At 53.3% G+C, this 15,562-nt stretch overlaps 7 protein-coding genes across 7 annotated transcripts; 4 read left to right on the forward strand and 3 right to left on the reverse strand.

Annotated features, from left to right (window-relative positions):
* Nucleotides 1-3: 3 nt before the first annotated feature.
* QC764_603280 (uncharacterized protein) lies at nt 4-1,864 on the reverse strand (the record flags this gene model as incomplete). Its single annotated transcript, XM_062948832.1, has 2 exons — nt 4-1,446; nt 1,515-1,864. The coding sequence occupies 2 exons, from the start codon at nt 1,862-1,864 to the stop codon at nt 468-470; spliced, it is 1,329 nt and encodes a 442-aa protein (XP_062797406.1). The 3' UTR covers nt 4-467.
* A 519-nt stretch (nt 1,865-2,383) lies between these two features.
* On the reverse strand, nt 2,384-3,094 carry QC764_603275 (uncharacterized protein; the record flags this gene model as incomplete). The annotated part of the gene is made up of 1 exon (XM_062948831.1): nt 2,384-3,094. One exon carries the CDS (start codon nt 3,092-3,094, stop codon nt 2,384-2,386), a length of 711 nt encoding a protein of 236 aa, XP_062797407.1.
* Nucleotides 3,095-3,835: 741 nt separating this feature from the next.
* On the reverse strand, nt 3,836-8,862 carry QC764_603270 (uncharacterized protein; the record flags this gene model as incomplete). The annotated part of the gene is made up of 3 exons (XM_062948830.1): nt 6,892-8,862; nt 4,002-6,829; nt 3,836-3,942 (listed from the first exon to the last, which is right to left on the reverse strand). Exons 1-3 carry the CDS (start codon nt 6,903-6,905, stop codon nt 3,836-3,838), a joined length of 2,949 nt encoding a protein of 982 aa, XP_062797408.1. The 5' UTR covers nt 6,906-8,862.
* QC764_603260 (uncharacterized protein) lies at nt 7,391-8,906 on the forward strand. Its single transcript, XM_062948829.1, has 3 exons — nt 7,391-7,859; nt 7,980-8,481; nt 8,539-8,906. Exons 1-3 carry the CDS (start codon nt 7,724-7,726, stop codon nt 8,768-8,770), a joined length of 870 nt encoding a protein of 289 aa, XP_062797409.1. The 5' UTR covers nt 7,391-7,723; the 3' UTR covers nt 8,771-8,906.
* A 171-nt stretch (nt 8,907-9,077) lies between these two features.
* Nucleotides 9,078-10,125, forward strand: MRP20 (mitochondrial 54S ribosomal protein YmL41). Its single transcript, XM_062948828.1, has 2 exons — nt 9,078-9,323; nt 9,396-10,125. The coding sequence occupies exons 1-2, from the start codon at nt 9,244-9,246 to the stop codon at nt 9,919-9,921; spliced, it is 606 nt and encodes a 201-aa protein (XP_062797410.1). The 5' UTR covers nt 9,078-9,243; the 3' UTR covers nt 9,922-10,125.
* Nucleotides 10,126-11,878: 1,753 nt separating this feature from the next.
* On the forward strand, nt 11,879-13,427 carry LEU5_2 (coenzyme A transporter; the record flags this gene model as incomplete). The annotated part of the gene is made up of 2 exons (XM_062948827.1): nt 11,879-12,441; nt 12,501-13,427. Exons 1-2 carry the CDS (start codon nt 12,226-12,228, stop codon nt 13,425-13,427), a joined length of 1,143 nt encoding a protein of 380 aa, XP_062797411.1. The 5' UTR covers nt 11,879-12,225.
* Nucleotides 13,428-14,057: 630 nt separating this feature from the next.
* Nucleotides 14,058-15,159, forward strand: QC764_603210 (uncharacterized protein; the record flags this gene model as incomplete). The annotated part of the gene is made up of 3 exons (XM_062948826.1): nt 14,058-14,592; nt 14,702-14,842; nt 14,912-15,159. 3 exons carry the CDS (start codon nt 14,058-14,060, stop codon nt 14,980-14,982), a joined length of 747 nt encoding a protein of 248 aa, XP_062797412.1. The 3' UTR covers nt 14,983-15,159.
* Between the last annotated feature and the right edge of the window lie 403 nt (nt 15,160-15,562).

Genomic DNA, 15,562 nt, shown 5'->3' on the forward strand with positions numbered 1-15,562 from the left:
TGCCGTCGGTCAGTGATGGGAAAAAAGACTGAGGACATAATCCATGATACAAAATTACACTTTCATTCTTGATCTACAATACGAGTAATGCGACACAGACGCCACAACTAAACGCCAGACAACCCATCATGAAAACATAAGGTTGAAAAGAAAAACAAAACACCAAAGACTTTTAACCGAATCAAGAAACAAAGCCAAACGAAATAATCTATCAAACGTATAGAAACGTATAGAAAACCATAACTCATGCTGTCTAGTCGTATCACAATCTCAACATCTCACCTGTCATGGTTTCCCAAGCCTAGGGTTAGGGTTCCAGTCTGGTTGAACCAGGGTGCTCCGAGCCGGGCAGGGTTTGGTCATTTGCTTCCTGTACCTAGCTTTTCCCTCTCTTAGCTTCCTCATACGACCTTGTTGTATCGACCTCAGTTGCTAACATAACCATTTTTTCATCAACATTTACACCTTCAAATCTCCGCCTTTCTGACCTTCTCCCCTTTCTCCTGCAACCTCTTCCCATCCTGCTGCATCCTCTCGCCCATCTTCTCACCCGCCTTACCAACCTGATCCTTCAGGCCAACCACCTCCTCCATGATCCAGTTTCCCGCCTCTCCCACAACCCCATTCACCACCCCTTTGGCATCGTCCACAACTCCATTCACAACCTGCTTCGCGTCACCCACAACACCACCCACAACCTGCCTGCCCTGCTGCACCACCTCCCGTCCTTGATCCATAACCTCTCTTCCCTCCTGTCTCAGCTCCCGTCCCTTCTGCTTGCCGATCCCCACCGCCTCATAGGCAAACTGCATCAAAGGGCCGAGAAGGATTGCTCCAAAAACGCAAAAGACAGCGGCACATACCTGCCAAATGCCGTACATAATGGATCCCGGGGCGAGGGAGATGAACTTGAGGAACTCCGTGACCTGGTAGAGATCCTCCTGGTGGGTGATGTAGTACTTCACATCACCCTGACCACTCTGACCCTGACTGCCGCTGGCGGTGCCACTCTGCTTCAACTTTTGCAGCTTATTGCCGCCATTGGCTCCAACAGGGACGGTGATTGGGCTGGAGGGGGCAGACGCCTCTCCTGCGGCGACCTCGCTGAAGGAGGGCTTCTCCCCTTCCTGGATGAGATGGCGGGTCTCAGAGGCAGCGTCATAGAGTGTCTCGCCGTCGGTAGAGGCTTCACTGGGGGGATGATGGGGGAGGGGCTCGACGAGGAGGTTGGTAGCTGTGCCGTTGACGGTGGGTTGTTGCTGGGAAGAGAAAGAAGAGCGGGCCTCGAGGGAGAGGAGAGAGACGAGCTCTACCCGGCGGGCATTGTGGAAGGGGAGGAACCAGATAGAGAAGTCTTGGTTGAGGCGAACGTAAAGGGTGTTGGTCTTGTGGTCGAAGGCGACGGAGGTGATGGAGAGGGAGATGCGAGGGGAGAGGAGCTTGTACCTGTGACATACGAAGTTAGATCACAGTGGGATAAGGGCAAAGGGGAAGGGGGAAAGGGGAAGACGGACCATCGGTAGATGGCAATGATGAAAGCTCTGGAATCGAGGTTCGTGGTATTGGTGAAAGGAATCTGTCTATCTTTGAAAGAAGGCACCCGACAAAACGGGTGAGTAAAAGAAGCGCCCTTCGCAAAATATTTGAAAATCGTCCGTGCCTGCTCGTCCGCGTTGCCCTGGGTAAGGGAGCGGATCACGTTCTTGATATCCTTGACTGGGTGATCCATGATGTTCGTTGCTGCTCGATGTTCTTTAACTCTTGTTCTTGTTACAGTGGAAGTTGAACTTGAGGAGGAAAATTGCACGGGGATGTCCAATTCAAATAGTAACCCAAACGTCATGCCAGAGCTCTTACGGACCATCAAGCGCTTTCACATGCCACTGATAGCTTGACGTTTGCGTGTGGAATGAACCACCTTCAAGCTCTCCTGGTGATGTCATTACCTCTCAAAGTGGGGTCCCGGAGATTTTCCAGCATGTGGGTAAGACACGGGAAGGCGCCGGGAAACGGCTCTAACGCAGGGGTTGATCGCCGGCTCCGGTAAGCGCCAAGCCCGGGCTTTTTGCTGCCGAAGCTTTAATCTGGTGGTGATGCCATGGTTGACATTAGTTCCTGCGGTAGCTCTGGGCTTGGAGAAGAGGAAAAGCTTTGCTCTAATGACGAGGTAGCTACAAAAAAACCATTGGAAGCTGAGATAAATCCCTACCGAACCTCCGTTGCATGATCGAGATGCAAGCATTTTGCTGTCGGAACCCACAATCCACCCATTTTTTGAACCATCCAAAGTTCCTGCAGTCCGAAATATTCGTCGGTTCAACCCATCATCATACAATGCCATTATATACCAACCATCATCATCGTCGTCATGCCCACCCACCCACTACCTCCTATGACTACTCGATCTCCTCACCTCCACCACCCTAGCATCGCCGCCGGCAAACCTCTCCGGATCAACCTCCCTATACCCACTACTCCTCCTCTCCTGACTCCGAATCCTACTCCTCTCCCTCCTCCTCCCCCCGCCTCTCACCGGTGAATGCTCCTCAATAACAACAACCTCATCCTCCACTGTCCCCGTATCATCATCACTAACTTCCACCACCCTCCTCACCCCTCCCCCTCCCCCCCTAGAATAACTCCTCCTCCTCTCCTCGAGAATCACACTCTCCATCCCACCCCCCGTCCGCTCCTCCACAATCACCGGTCCCCTAGACTGCTCCCTCGTCGTCCTCGTAATCTCAATATCCCTCGTCCTCCTCCTCTCCCCCCGCGAATGCGCCCTGTGGTGGTGCGACTTGCGTGTAACGACCGACGCCGTCCCCTCAGTTGTGGAGTCCACATTGCCAATGTTAATGCACGTGTAGACCAGGTAGAGAACCAAGCAAAACCCAGCGACAGAACCGAGGACGATGCCCGCGATGGCGCCGGGGGTGAGGGAGGTGTACAGTGCGCCGTAGGAGGCGGGGATCGTGTCGGTGGGAGTTTGTCGTGAGACGAGAAGGAGCAGCGATCGAGCGCGAAGGAGGAGTGAGGACGACGCTTGGGATGGTGATGGTGGTGGTGGTGGTGGTGGTGGTGGTATTGGCGCCATTGCCGCGCTTTCTCTGTACAGCGCTGATGATATTCCGCTCGTTCGGTGGGTGGTATCTGAGTCGTTTGTCGCGACGAACACACGGTCGGTTATGTCGGCCGGCTCGCAAGTCTCCTCAGGTCGCGCGCACAAGTCTTGAAGAAATTGCGGGGGTGGTGTCGCGTCCCACTAGCAATGTCCTCGTCCGTGAAGAAAGAGCTGATGTATCGTCTGTTTCTTTCAAGCCAAAATCTTGGCGCAACTGGTCGATTTCTCGTCTGAGTTCTCGACGCGATTGACAGAAAATGAAAATCAAGGGTCCAGCGTCTACAGCACGCAAGCACCAACGTCAGCCTCGAAGCGCGCGACGTTCTCCAAGCTGATTGGATAATGTAACTCCGTGTAAGCTGCCCAGCTTGGTGGACTCTGGGATCGCGGTTAGAAAGCTGGCTATATCAGCTTCAATCGTTCTGATGCCTGACTGACCCCCCTCGACAAACACGTCCAGGAGGATGTTATTTACAGAATTCCCGCTGCCTGTTGGTTTCATAAGAAATGCGCCAGTCATCTCAAGTCCGAGTGGAACCTCAATTGCGGCGCAGACATCCCCGCCATTAACGGGAGGTTGGGGATTGGTCCACTTCCTGAGCCTTACAGAAATCTTGGCGATGGGATGGAAGGGGTCCCTTGTGGTGATCACTCTTATGAAGATGTCTCTACACTACACAACGCTTGCTTGCCATACCTATATACGCCTTCATCTTACACAAAGCCGCGGATACCTCTAATAGTGCCCATCTTCTTCTCCTTCTTTTCCGGCTTCTCTTCCTTCTTCTCCTTTTTGTCCTTCTTCGTATTTTGGACGCCACCTGTAAACATGATAAGCATAGGCATGTCGAAACTTACAAGGCAAGGAAATATCAGTTACCTCTCCCGAAGTACCGCTCTGTTTGCGGGCTCGTCTTGCCCGATCCTGACGTCTCGTGTCGTCCGGGTGGCGTCGATGGGCGATTAGGGGGAAGTACTGAACCAAGGGAGCTCGAAAGCGGCTCTAACGGTGGCGTGGCGTTATGCGACCCTTCAAATCCATCTGAATCTGCGAGTGCATGAGGAGACCGAAGCCGACCCATGGCAGGACTCCCAGAACCTTGGTCGAGACTACTATCAGCCACCGCCGACGTCGGCGTCGCGCTTGGTCTCCCGCTCCGTTCCGTCTGCTCGCACTGCATGTTCAGCAGTGACGCCTTAAGTACTGTGTATTTTCTCGTGAGTGCCCCATACTGTTTTTGGAGATCAGTGTTCTTCGCTCGTGCCGCTGCCAGAGCACCTTCGTACGCCGCCACAATTTCTTTGGACGATGTCTGTTGCTTGATTTGGAGTGCTTTACCCAGTTCAGACTTCAGGCCATCGATTTCGGTCTGATAATGACGTCTTTGCTTCTCCAACTGCTCTTCCCGCGCCGCAAGTTCTTTGGATAGCTGCTCAGCTTTGGCCTCAGCAGCGGCTGCTTCCTGCACGGCTAGCTGCATCTTGACCTCTTTGCCGTGGAACAGGTGCTCCGTAGCGGAAAGACGAGAAATTTCCGCCTTGAGCTTCTCAATCATGGCTGTGCTGGTATCAACGGCCTCTAGGTTCTGCTCCGACTCCAACCTCTTCTTTTCCGCCTCATCCACAATCCGCCGCAGACTTGCAATTTCGCCCCGCGCCTTTTCCAGCTGCTGTCTGAGTTCGGCCTCCTCCAAAACCCACTTCTTCTGTTCCTCGCGGAGAACCTTGAGCTTATTAGACAGAGAGTCTTCCCACTTCTTGGACATATTGCGACGGTTGTCGAACTCCTTTTTGTTCTGGGCTTCGCTCCTCTTCGCCTCGTCCAAACGCTGTTTCAAACTACGATTAGCCATTACGAGGTTCTGAGTCTCGGCCTCTGTCGCTGCCTCCCTGACGTGTTTTCGGCGCAGCTCTCCCATGTGCATCATGTGCTGCTGCTTGATGAACCTCTCATACTGAAGGTCATTGAGCAGAAGTAGACGCTCATGATGCAGCATAGCAGCTTGCTCAGCCAAGTCCCCGCTGGTTTGTCCCCCCTGCGGCGATGTGTGCGTGGTTGAGGGCAGGAACGGACTTTTTTCTCCCGCTTGTTCCTGCGGGCTCAGTATCAAAGATGGCACGCTGTCGCTGTTGAGAGACTGGTGGAGGCCTGATTTGATGACCTTGTTAGAATGTATCAAATCCTGAAGAAGACTGTGGGACGCCGACGGAGCAAGTTGCGGTGGCAATGTCGGGCTATCACCACCGCCTCGACTTCTAGGTTCTGGTGTATTGTATCCAGAAGGTGTCGAATGACTTAATTGCGAGCCAGGTCGATCAAGCGCCAGCGACGGAAGTGCCATTGACTGGGATAAAGAGTCGACAACCGGGCTACTCAAGAGGGCAAACTCCCGACTGTCTAGTTCCTGGCCCTCGCTGAGCACGGAGGCCGGCACTCCTGGGAGTGATGTATCAGTTTGGATATTGACGGGCGACGGACCTGGCTCAATTTGCAACGCCGTACAGTCAGCTAGGACTTCGTCGGCTTCGCTCCTGATCCAGCGACTCAAATCCGTCTTTTCTGATTCGATGGTGAGATTGTAAAAGTTGGGATGCAAAAGATGCATCTTTCTGAACCGCTCTGACCTGTCTCGGATTTCCATCGCCTGAACATCGATATCCTCAAGATTGTTGGCATGTCGGAGATACCTTTGAGGCTTCCTGATGTAGTCTAGGAAATTGATCGGGTACAAGCCATAGAGCAGGCTGAAATAGTTCTTGAGGTAATGTATGGTGCTTCCGTCAAAATCTGGGTCCATTAGAACCTTCTCCCACGGCATCGTGGCCCATGGGCCGTCTTTTCCCTCGCCCATCTCGGTATTCTGTTGTGTAAACAGCGAGTCTCTGTCCCAGAACAGAAGCCTTGCGTAGATGTTGAAGAGTGTTGGGAGATACTGGACAAGAGCGCTGGGTATAAACGGCATGATCATGTTGAGCGAAAGAAGAGCAATCGTAACAGTGTTGGTAGACTCATCGCGCTGTAGCGATTGCAGGATACTCTGGAAGAGAGGTGTTTGTAGAATTTGATGCAGATGTGGTGGCCCGCACGAGACGAAATGTATGAAGAGACTCAGCGTCGCATTGCGATCGTCTTTTCTGAGCACGAAGTCGTTCAAGACTGTCATGAAGCCCTTGGGGTCTCGCTTGCCAAAAGCCACCAGAGCATCCTTGATCATCCTCTCTTTGAGTTCGGCTGCTGGACCAAAGCTGGATTCAGACTGAACAATCTCCAGCCAGCGAGCCAGCAGGCGACTAACCAGCGGGAGCATCTGGCCCGAACTCCATGCCTCGGGGTCATCGTGCTCGTCCGTCGAGAGCAAATCAAGGGTATGTTCGAGTACCTCTCGGGCCAGTCCTCTTTCTGAGGCTACATGCTCGAGAACTGGATCCAGAAGCTTGTCCCACCATTTGAATATGCGAGAGGGTGTTCGAAGGACTGGACGCAGCTCTCGTAAAATGACAAGAAAAGCAGCATATCGCTCCGGATGATCCCGCACTGTCTTTTCCCAGATAGTGGCCAGTTCATCGTTCAGCTTGTCTCCCGAGGTCTCTTCAGACTTCTCATGTTTATCGAGGTAGCTGGTGATGATAGCATTGACTTCTGAGGGCAACGGCAGACTGGGTGACTGGAGATAGGCCGTGAGGCCTTTGACGAGGTCCTTTGAAGATCTGTGCGGGGGATTAGCAACAGCTCCAGTTTATTCATACTCAGAGTAGCAAGCAAGGCCTACCCGGATGAAGTCATCCTGATCGACACTACGAATGGCGCATCGGGGGACTGGATGAAGTTGGAGAGCCCCGCTCGGGAGCGGAAGCGAGGCAAAGCTCAGGAGAGAAGTGACGTGCGCGGCACCGGGACCTTATGACCGCCTGACAGTGCGCCGTTCCAGAAAGGGCCGGACGTATGAGGGGTCCAGCGTAGTCCCCGGGAGGCTGCTCGGGGTTTATGGGATTATGGGGTTATGTGATACAACCGGATGTCTGGACGTACGAGGTCGATGGCGTTGCTCAGATGATTCGTCGTGGAAAAAAGGCTGCCAAGAGCTCGCTGCCCCCGGTTGCGCTAGAGTGATTGGCCCCACCTCGTGACCCGACTCCAGCTTGACTTGCATGGTCAGTGCTGGCTTTCCCTGTTCTTTCAGCGGCAGAACCCCTCGAACCCCGCATTTTAAAACGCCAAAGTGGGGCGCATCGACGGGAACTTAGTGGGCTGCTGCCCGCCGCCGAATCGTCTGATGCATGGTGTGAGAGGAACCAGGCCCCTCTTTGGCGGGGCTGTCTTTGAGAGCTCTCTCGTGACTGATCCAATGCGGCCCTCCAATGACTGTCCCGACAGGCAAGCTCGAGGCACAAAACCCAGACTTCTCCCTGCTTGTTTACCCATTCCTCTGTTTTCTACCCATCTTCTTCATCACTTATTCCATCAATTGAGTCTCTCCATCTCCGGTTTGGTCTGTACACTCCCAGGCAAACCACCACTTACACCTACAGCAAGCACACTACTGGTCTACAACCACCACTCACCCACCACCCCTCCAACCCCAATTCCAACAGTTGCCAAAGATGGCCCACAAGGAGTCCGCAGTGGCAGACGAGCCAATTGATGTGCTCTTTGCCCTGCACGACAAGTTCAACCTCATGGACTTCGCTGGTCCCCTCGAGGTCTTGACCACGGCATTGCACGATCAATCTGATCCTGGTAAGTCATTGTGTCCTGTTTTGAGGCCAGGTTGGCACCACCACCGGCTTCTTTCATACCCCGCGTTTTGGTTCCTTTGACAGCTGGAAGCTTCCCGGCTAACCGGACCCCGACCTACAGCTTCCAAGGCCTTTGAGGTCACCATTGCTGGTGGCAGTCCTACAGTCATCTCCGAGCAGGGAGTCTCCGTCCAAACCCAGATCAACTGGAAGGACGCTAAGGAGCGTCTTAATGACTTCGACGTCCTTGTCGTCATCGGCGGCGGCACCGATGCAGTTTTGAAGAGCAAGGGCGAGCCCCTTGGTCTCATCACTGCCTACTCGGAGCTTCAGAAGAGCGATCCCACCCGCGAGCGGACACTCCTGTCTATTTGCACCGGTTCACTCTTCCTTGCCCAGCAGGGCATTCTTGCTGGCCTTTCTGCCACCACTCATCCCGACTATATTACCAAGCTCGAGATCTTGTGCAGCCAAGCTGCCACCCGCGACTTGGGCGAGCGCACCGATGTTGTCGATGACGCCCGCTATGTCGTGAACAACCTTCGGTTCGAACTCGGAGACGAGGACGAGAACCCCTACATCCGTCGAAAGTCGGATGCTGGCAGACGCCCCTCGAATGCCCGGTATGTTCCACTGACATCACTGTCTGACGAGTAGCACATACTGACTCATCATTGCAGAAAGGGATCCATTTCGTTCAAGGGCGCCACACGCAGAGAGTCCATTGCTCGGCGCGCATCCATGCGCCTAGGTGGTCTCCGAGTCATTACGAGTGGGGGAGTGGCCGCTGGCCTGGATGCAACTTTGTATCTGGTCAGCGTTATGGTGACTGAGGAGTCGGCCAACCAGGTCGCCCAGTTTATGCAGTTGATCTGGACCAAGGGTATTGTTGTCGACGGCCTTGATGTGTAAGTTTAGTAGTGTGATATTAGCGACATGGGTATTTGGGCAAGGGAATCTGGCGTTTTTGATGAGATAACGAATGAAATGAAAACGATATTCACCTCTTCTAAGAATTGGAACCGCTCTCTATCCTGTGAAACGCCCAATGAAGTAATTGAGTACGTAACGTGTCCCTGACAGCTCAAGAGCTTGGTGTTGTGGTGACGCTGTCGTTGAGAGATCGATGACTATGACAGGTGTGGGGTAATGCCCGTAGACACTCTTGGCATTACTATGGACCCATCTGCGAGTTGAGGTCCTGGTCACTCAACCCTGGTCGAAATCGCCTGGATTGGCAGCTGGCAGCGGGCCGTCAACAACGTCTTTCAATCGCTGGAAAATCTAACTGGAGCCATCATCATGATACCAGATCCCGACAGCGAGTTGCCATTTCAGGACGGCGGTAGACCCAGCGCAAAGCTACCCGTCACCTCTCACCCACCATGTCGTCAATGAACTCATTACCGCGGATCGCGGAGCCTGTACAGCGGTGGAAGAGGTTCGGTGAGAAGCAATTGTTTCTGTAAGCAACCAGCCCACCCTTTCTTCTCGAGGACATCTCGGAGCTAACCTGCTCTCTTTTTCTCCCCGCCAGACCAAACCACGTAGTCGCCCTCCTCCGCCCCAAGCCCAAACAGTCCCCCCACCTCGCCACCTTTGCCGTCCCCCTGCAGTTCAACAAGCTCGATCTTCGGGACTATCTTCACCATGCTTACGGCGTCGAGACGACAGCTATCCGCTCGTTCATCAACCAGCCCAAACCCGAGAGAAAGAACAAGACTGGGCCTTGGTATCGGCCCAGGGCGCAGAAGATGATGATTGCCGAGCTGGTCAAGCCGTTTGTGTGGCCGGAGCCGGTGAAGGATGAGGAGGCTCTCAAGCCGTGGGATCATGCGATGTACCAGAAGCTGCAGAAGGATAGGAGGGCGCAGGAGAAGAAGCAGAAGGACCCGAAGAAGGTGCCGTTGAGGAACAAGTTTGCGGTGCCGGATGATGTGAAGAGTGTGAGTCAGCAGGCGAGGGAGTTGTTGAGGAAGGCGAAAGGGTTGAAGGTCAAGGAGAAGGGGTTGAATATGGAGGGGAAGGAGGAGGGGAAAAATGGGGAGGTGAAGGATGAATAAGGGGGGTTGGACTTGTTCAGACGTAAATGGGATATGCTTGGGGCGAGGTAAATACGCGGAAGTGCAGTTCTGAGAAAGAATGATCATGCTGAATTGGTCGGCTTAGTTCGGCTGTCACTGCTGCTTGGATAAGGGGGCTCAAACGCGAGAATTGAGCAGAGCCAAGGAGAGATACTTGGCAAGTGTATTATATGCCATGGACGCAAATACATGTACAATCATGACCAATGCTGGATTCTCCCGCTCTACATCAACCTGGTTGAACAATTTGACTTAGGTTTCCTGCTATGTCTTCTTCCAATCGTGCAGAACCCGCCGTCTTTTCCTCCCTGTTTCCTTGCAGATTACCCTCCGGCCCAACAACCTCTTCTCCTTCTACCACTTCTTCGTGAGCCCAGTACTCCCCCCCCTGAAACTTCACTACCTCATCCCCCCACCCCCACCAACCCGCCGTCAAGTTCCGTGCAAACATCTCCAACGCTGTATACCCCCTAGGTAACACCTCCTCAAACACTCTCTTTAAATTCGGCTTGCGAGAGTGAATATCGGGCACAGAGACAATAACCTTATTCTTCACACCACCAGCCCCTGCACAAGCCCCCTTTTTCCTCGCAATCAACAACCGCTCATAAGGCTTCCGCCATTGACTCCCCAGACTGACAATCGGCTCCCCACGAGACGTGACTTTGACCCAGGTCCATTCTGCCACTAGCTCAATACCCCAGTTGTAGGGAAAAATGTCGTTGAGGAGGAGGGTGGTGAAGCGGGGGGAATTGGTGACCCATACTGCTACGAGTCCGTCAGGGGAGAGGAGGTTGGTTATTTGGAAGGAGGACAGGAGGGAGTGGGTGGAGGAGAGAGAGGGGAGGGGTTTGTAGGCGGCGGGGCTCGAGCGTTTGCGTTTTGCGGAGCGGTTGGGCCAGGGGGGGTCGAGGAGGATAAGGGAGAAGGTTTGGGAGAGGGGGGGGAAGGGGCCGGTGAGTGGGTGGGAGTTTGGGGGGGGTGTAAGGAGAGTCTGGGGTATCGACTTGGTTGGTGGGGATTATACTGTGATCTTCGGTTGCTTTGGGAGGGGGGTTTGGTTCTGTGGGTGTTGATGTGTTTTTGGGCGGCGCTGCTGTTTCTTCCGGTTGCGTGGCTATCTGCTTTGACTCAACCGGGGCTGGTGGCTTTGAAGTAAGGCGTGGTAGACACCAGGGCCCTTGATAGGATGTGCTTATCTCATCGAGTGCTGACTTAACGGATGCCATGGTCATGAGCTCGGCTATCTGAGCTGCGGGTGAGATGGCTGGTTGAGCATAATCACTGGACTTCGGCTCCGGAGTTACGAAGGGTTGTTCTGGTGCCGGCGAACAGATCAACCTCCGGAATGGTGTAGTTGTGTCTGGTGGCTCATGGCCAGGTAGCATCTGATTATCGGAAAGATACTGGGCTTCTTCAATTGACCGGGGGAGGTCGAGTAGAACCACCGTTTTGGCCTCGTTCTGCCAGAGAATGCTGGATTCAGGCATGGTTTCGATAGTGTTCAATCCATCCCATACATGGACATTATTCTCAAGGCAGGCTATTCAATGGCTCAGGTATTTTGATTGGTCCTTGACATCTAGTCAGTGATTTGCAATGAGACTATGGAATTTGTAACAATTCATTCCACTTACAAGGTCTTATATAGACTATTCACGCATCAAATGCCATGGTAGCACTTATCTTCGCAGTATCTGATGCCCTCGTGACCAACTCGTGACCGTGAATGTGGATATATCGATAACAACCTTGTCAGCGTCGTCAAAAGAGGGTACTTTGTGGGCTTCTAGAAATCCCAGAATGGCATAGTGTCAAACCTGATTTACTTAGGCGGCCGCTGGTTGGCCCGTTCTCAGGCACTGGGCCCCTAGTTCAGGCGGGTTGATCAGGTGGGAGGATTCGGCAATCCTCGGCTATGCGGGGTGGCACTGGAGGGCTTGCGGTTCTAAAGCTTAAAGAGTCTGCGGAGAAGACGGAAATGACGTTTGGTTGTTGCATTCCCGGCTTTCGAGAGCGTTTTCTTTGCTCCATCTTCTGAATCGCATTCACAGCAAAACATTACGTACTTGACGATAGACCTATAACTCACTTCCAACTCGCATCTGGACCGTGGCCGAATATATATCTTTTTTCAACGACCCCAGAATACAACAGAAAGACATTTTCACTCGCAATGCGGCAGTAACGCAGAGCGTCCGTCCCAATATTCCCCTCCCCGAATCTACCTGTCGCGATATTCCGCTACACCAGTCCGCTGAAGCGGGCAACCCCCGGGCCCTCATGAGCCATGCCTCCATGCCGGGGGTCTCGTCGCCTCAAATAGGGCGAGACACTACCCGTGCAGCCCGGCCAAATGCTACAGCACTACCGGCTAAGGATCCAGCAGTATGCCCTACAGACGACGAGGCCCAGGTGCCGAGGAAACCTCCTAAGAACAAGCGGAGCTTGGATTATGTCTGGCGATCTGGTGTCGCAGGTGGTCTGGCAGGATGCGCTGTAGGTTCTTGCCTCGGACTCAGGCACGAACATTGTACGGTGGACTAACATAATCATAGGCCAAAACTGTTGTTGCGCCGCTCGACCGAGTGAAAATTCTTTTCCAGTCTCATAACCCACACTTCATCAAATACACGGGATCATGGATTGGTGTGTCGGAGGCCATGAAGGCCATCTACCAGCAGGACGGTCCAACAGGCCTTTTTAGAGGCCATTCAGCGACACTTTTGAGAATTTTCCCCTACGCAGCTATCAAGTTCCTGGCCTACGAACAAATACGAGCTATTGTCATTCCGAACAAGGAGCACGAAACGCCATTCCGACGACTTATCAGCGGGTCTTTGGCAGGTGTCACCTCAGTTTTCTTCACATATCCACTAGAAGTTATTCGAGTACGGCTGGCTTTCGAGACGAAGAAGGACAGCAGATCATCACTACGCTCAATATGCAAGCAAATATATGGTGAACAACAAAAACCGCGCACTGTGGCTGGCCCTGTCGGCGAGCCTCTGCCAGTTGTGCCTGCTAGGCACGGGCTGACCAACTTTTACCGTGGATTCTCCCCAACGCTCCTGGGCATGCTGCCCTACGCTGGCATGTCTTTCCTGACACACGACACGGCCGGCGACCTTCTTCGTCACCCAAAAATTGCGAAGTGGACTACACTGCCGCAATCTGAGAATGCGCCCGCCGGGAAAGCAGCGCCTTTGCGGTCTTGGGCTGAGCTATTCGCGGGTGGCGTGGCCGGTCTGGTTTCTCAAACGGCGTCCTACCCGTTGGAAGTTATTAGGCGGCGGATGCAAGTTGGCGGAGCGGTCGGCGATGGCCACAGAATGCGCATCGGCGAGACAGCTGGGATAATTATGAGAGAGCGCGGACTGAGAGGTTTCTTTGTGGGCTTGACCATTGGTTACGCCAAGGTGGTCCCCTTGGTGGCGGCGAGTTTCTACACGTACGAAAGACTAAAGACATGGTTCGGCATTTAGAATTTCTTGGGGTTCCTCTGGTTCTTGTTTTGTTTGCAAGCAAGCACAAGATCGGCGTTTGGGGTTGGCAGGCAGATTTCTTTTGTATATACAAAAATCTTGGGTTTAAGGGGTTGTCTTTTTCGGGGTGGGTCGGCTCGAGCTGGTTTGAGATACTTGGTCGAGGCTAAACAGGAAGTTCATTTGGTTACTAGCATCATAGTGGACCGTCGTTGGGGCGGGTGGAAGCAATATGAATGTATCATGGCTATCTTGATCTGCTACCTTTCACAATTGAGCTCTTGGATTCAGCTTGACGCTTACCATGGCCGGCGACGAGCCATCTCCTGACAACGGGGTTTAGGGTCTCGATGGTGTAGTACGAACCACCGATGGACATCGACGGCGTGACATGGCGCCGAGGCAGAATCATGTCACTTTCAGCAGTAGGTGAAATACCCGCGAGGAAACCATATCAACCGGCACACCTGCGTGACTCGACATTCGCGAGATTAAATCACTCCGTGACGGCGTTCCAGAAAAATATAACATTCAAACCATCATCTTCTTCAACTATCACCGCTCATCAAGCAATAGCTTATCCGTCTCGATCTCTACCCCTTCAGTCACCACTCACCAACATTGCCCACCATGGCCTCCACCCAGAACCAAAACCAAGGACAAGACCGCCCCATCATCAAGGCCCATTCCGCTCCTGAGAACCATAACCAACACGTCAAAGACCCCCTCGCCCACTTCAATGCCATCCCCCCCCTCGCCAAAATGCTCTCCGATCCCGCCCTCCTCAGCACCCAAGTCGTCGACCGCCGCCCCTTGCCCTCGGGTGAGAGCAACTTTGTTCGCAAGGTGATGAACTCTGGCTCCACCGTCAGGGCGTGCGTGACATTCTTCCGGATGCTGCAGCCCTCTGCTTCAATGGTCAAGAAAGCTCAGGCTGCCGGGGCAAAGGGGGAGTTGATCCCCATGGAGGAGATCACCAAATCCAAAGCGATGCTGCAGGGGGGTGGGGCGCAGGACGGGGAGAATATGAAGAACCCGTTTTTGCTGTTTAGTGCGCTGGTGGATTTAGGGGAGGATCTTTGTGGCTATGCGGGGACGATGCATGGGGGCTTGTTTGCGGTGCTGATGGACGAGGTTATGGGGACGGCGGCCAATTTTCAGAGTGGTAAGTTTTTTGAGCTTTTTTCCCTTTTGCTATACCATTCCAACTGCTCCGCGGTTGAGGGAGGGTTTGAGATTCTTGGGTCAGGATGCTGACGGGACTGTGTTGACAGAGCACGGTGCGTATACTGTCCAGTTCAACACCAACCTTCAGAAGGCGATCAAGTTGCCCATGGTGGTTGTTATCAGGGGGAGGGTGGTCAAGAAGGCTGGACGGAAGATCATGGTTAGGGGGTGTATTGAGGATCAGAATGGTTAGTTGTTGGGATTGGTTGCTGTATCCCTATTTGATCATGGAGTATGACTAACGCAATATTGAACAGGCAATATCATGGCTGAGGGCGATGGTCTCTGGATCCAGATGGATAAGAACGTGGGCAGGAGTCAGTTGTAGATGTTGCTCTTGGCAAGTTGTTTGTAGGCAATAGAGGAGGAAGGGGATATAATAATCTGAAACCTGACCCGGACTTTCTCCTCCAGAAGACCAACAATTGGAAGCTCTTTCCAACGGCCAATGATGACGTGAAGTGAGAATGGCAAACCTGAGAGACCGGAGCTGGAAGGCGTATCTGTGACGAACCCCTATCCAGAACCTCTGAAAGGGACACTGGTTGAAGGCACTTCTGAACAATCCTGGTCCGGTATAGCTAAATAGTGTACAACAACGGCTTATCTCTATCACAATAGTCTGAATACCAAAGATTGTGACTTGTATTGCATACTACGGAACTGTCTGTCTACGCCGGCCAGTTCCTCCGTATATATAGACCCGTGGACCGTGGACCGTTGACTTATAGACGGTCCTCGGTCCGCTCCTGATTGGCCGATGCCGGACCGTGGACCGTGAGCCCTACCGCGGTCCCCGGTCCCTATCTTATTGGTCCGTTGCCCTTCTGGACCGTGAGCCCCGCTCGACGGCGCGGTCCAGTCTTGATTGGTCCCTCGTGGCCCCACTGTCTTCCAGAACCGTGACA

Source organism: Podospora pseudoanserina, chromosome 6 (genome assembly GCF_035222485.1).
Source record: "Podospora pseudoanserina strain CBS 124.78 chromosome 6, whole genome shotgun sequence".
NCBI classification, from domain to species: domain Eukaryota; kingdom Fungi; phylum Ascomycota; class Sordariomycetes; order Sordariales; family Podosporaceae; genus Podospora; species Podospora pseudoanserina.